Source organism: Chinchilla lanigera, unplaced genomic scaffold (assembly GCF_000276665.1).
Source record: "Chinchilla lanigera isolate Chin_1 unplaced genomic scaffold, ChiLan1.0 scaffold00071, whole genome shotgun sequence".
NCBI classification, from domain to species: Eukaryota; Metazoa; Chordata; class Mammalia; order Rodentia; family Chinchillidae; genus Chinchilla; species Chinchilla lanigera.
The window spans coordinates 7310779-7313724 of record NW_004955472.1 but is presented as its reverse complement, the minus strand read 5'-3'; the positions used below and the strand labels follow the sequence as shown (position 1 = coordinate 7313724).

The window sequence follows — 2946 nt, the reverse complement described above, 5'->3', positions numbered from 1 at the left end:
TCTGGTACCGGGAACCGAACTCACGACCTTGCACTTGCCAGGCAGGCGCTTTGCCGCTGAGCTAAATCCCCAGCCCCTTTTAGTGTGTTCAGTACAAACCTATTCCTGAATCTGTGTAACTGTCTCTTCCTTGTAGCAAATGACTTGTTGTTACTTGTTTCAAAAGAACTCTTGTTGAAGTCTTTGTACAGGCCCAATTCTAGCACAACCCACTATCATCGATCAGAACATATTTTCTGTTCAGTCTTTCACTTACAAATTTAAAGCCTGCTCTATCTTAAGAAGCACTTATGTATAACAGCTATTCTTGTAATCTGAAGTGTAACAGCAGGATTAGCACAAAACTGTTTTCCTTCTTCACAATTTCGCAAATAGAAGATTCACTCTTACTGTAGATCTCAGCAACCTCAGCATATTTCCTTATTGAGAACATCCACCTTTTCACTTAAAGAAGCACTTCCTAGTTTCTCTTTGGCATAACCAAATTTCCAGAATCACAACTCCTGTGCTTTCACCATTAGGAAAGTTAGAGTTACTTGATCACAAGCACTACAATCCTGTGATAGCTGATTTGATAACCAAGTTGGCAATTAAGAGATTAATAGGTAGGTGGCATATACAGTGTAGATACACTGGACAAGGGATGAATCATGGCTTGGGTGAGACAGGGTAGACAGGTATACTTTGTCCAAGCACACTACTCAGAGTGGCATACAATTTAAAACTTACCAATTATTTCTGGAACTTTCCATTTAATACTTCTGGACCACAGATGAATGTTGGTAGCTGAAATCATAGATGGGGGGGTGATTGTAATCTAAGAAATGAAGTGTTACAGAGAAGTATAATTAAGACACCTTAAGTTGTTATCTTGGGTGAGGAAAATTCATTAGATACAAACATCGCAAAAAAAAAAAAAGAAAATCAGTTCAAAAACCAATGGACTGTTATCTAGTATATATATATTATGTAAATGTAGTACTGGCTATTCCAGAAGGTTATCAAACATTAGCACAGAGTCTTTTGAGGGAAGCCAGGATCCAAACTGGGTGAGATGATGGCTTGCCACTCCTGTAAACAAAGCACAGTGTTCAAGATTTACCCAATACACTCCCCCCCAAAATATCCAACATGTAGACATATGATTATATTAATCACTACCTGATAAAACTGGTAGCAGATTGGTAAATTTAAGCTTTGGCTTTTTATTTAACTCTCTGCTGAAAATCTGCCATCTCTTCCCTAACTGGTATTCAGAAAGTTGATTGATCCACTGCTACTACGAATCACATTTCTGTCCTCATAAATCCTTTCCATCTTGTACCAATATTTTCACTTCTCCCAGCCCTAAAAGAAGCAGGGTCCTAATCCAGCCCACCTCTCAAATCAGAGGCTGCCCAGGCCCACTTTATGAATAGCAACACCACCAAGCTATTTGCAACACTTTCTAAATTTCTAACACGAGGCAAGACTCAGAACCTCAGAGGACTTTCATGGTATCACTATCTGGCCATCTCTCACAGGTCCAAGTTTCTCAGATAATAAGCAAGTTAACCTACAAGCCCTTGGGCTCAATTAACAAAGAGCCCAAGAGCAGGCATAGGATAGGAATCTTCATAGGTTTCTCTATTACTTTCTTCTCTGAAAGCAAATTTTGAACTGCCAGCATAGCTCCAAATAAAGCAACTATTTTATCAACTACTAAGTTGTATGTAATCATCTCCTGAAGCAGGTAAAACTACAATGTGGTCTGTAATTTCTCTGATTTTTGTTTCGTATGTATGAAAAGATGAATCATCTTGAGGCCTTTTCAACCAACTCAGGTGTTTTGTTCAAGAGTGGCAAGGTTAGGAGGTGATGGTTCACATTTCCTGTGTAACAAAGGCGTCATATTGTACTGCCCCCTTTGTACAGTTTTCCTTTCTGTGGTTTCAGATACTTGTGATAAACTTTGGTTCAAAAATTAAAACAATAAAAACTTCCCGAAGAAAACATTTCATAAAATTGAAATAGCACGCCATTCTGAGTAGCGTGACTAACTTTCACGCTGCTTCATGGATGTGAATCATCTTTTTGCAGAGCATATTGACACTATAAATACTACTTATCCATCAGCTATTCATTAATCCTCTCAGTTATCCAATCGACTGTCCAGGTATCAGAGTGCTTATGTTGAAGTATGTCTCATTTTACTTAATAAAGGTGAAAAGTATAATAATATATGGAGATAGATTTTACTACAGTATTTTGTTCTAAATATTCTATTGCTTTAGTAGTTATTGTCAACCTCTTCTTGGGCCTAATTGGTAATTTAAACTTTATCACAGGTCTGTATGTAAAGAAAAAAAAAAACAAACACAGGATAGTTAGGGAGCTAGAGTAGAGGGGCACCACCTACGGTTTCAGGCTTCGCGGGTTTTCTCACTCGTCCCCTAAACACTAGGAAGAACTACTACATTTCTCCTCTCTGTGATGTACCCAAATAGAAGTTTTCCAGAGTCTTCTAAAGACCCTAGCAACACTTTCCAATCTTTCCACGCCCCTGGACAAAGCAGAAGTCCTGCCAGACAGCATGTGCACCCTTCGCACCACCAGTGACGGCTGGAACAGCACGAACGGGAATTTACTTGCCACCAGCAGACTAGAGATCTGAGAGTCTAGCAGCCTCTGCGGCTCTCAAAGGGTCACCCCTGCTTGGCAAACGCACAAGTTTCTCCCTTCCTTTTTCTGCACGCTGGCGCACACTGGAATCAGTGCACTTCTCTCTGCAGCCGATCGCATCCCTCCAGGCCGCCCAGGCACGGCGGTCACTTCCTTTCGTAAGTCCGGGCAACCTCTGCGCGGTGAGGCAAGCGGGTCTCGGCGCGCGGGAGGGCACGCCGGCGCTATCACCGCCGCCCGCTCTTCCAGGACCTCCGCGCCGCGCACGAACTTCTCCCACGGCCG

At 41.7% G+C, this 2946-nt stretch overlaps 2 protein-coding genes across 7 annotated transcripts in view; one reads left to right on the top strand and one right to left on the bottom strand.

Moving 5' to 3' along the window:
* LOC102018919 (chromosome unknown open reading frame, human C9orf72) overlaps positions 1 to 2946 on the bottom strand; it is a 38500-nt gene that overhangs the window by 23867 nt on the left and 11687 nt on the right. For 2 of the 5 annotated variants that reach the window (XM_005401126.2, XM_013522997.1), the window contains exon 1: positions 730 to 885. The exons of 1 other annotated variant lie outside the window; for it this stretch is intronic. Coding sequence is in view for 1 of the 4 variants with exons in the window: in XM_013522997.1 (XP_013378451.1) it covers positions 730 to 752 (23 nt within the window). In the remaining 3 variants the exon portion in view is untranslated. Of the gene's footprint in view, positions 1 to 729; positions 2938 to 2946 lie in introns of those variants that run through there. 2 more of the 5 variants (XM_005401124.2, XM_005401125.2) reach the window with 2 other exon arrangements.
* The window catches only part of LOC102019690 (zinc finger protein 239-like), a 212224-nt gene continuing 211251 nt past the window's right edge, over positions 1974 to 2946 (top strand). The window contains exon 1 of one of the 2 annotated variants that reach the window (XM_013523011.1): positions 1974 to 2819. The gene's annotated coding sequence lies outside the window, so the exon portion shown is untranslated. The remainder of the gene's footprint in view (positions 2820 to 2946) is intronic. The other variant, XM_013523010.1, reaches the window with a different exon arrangement.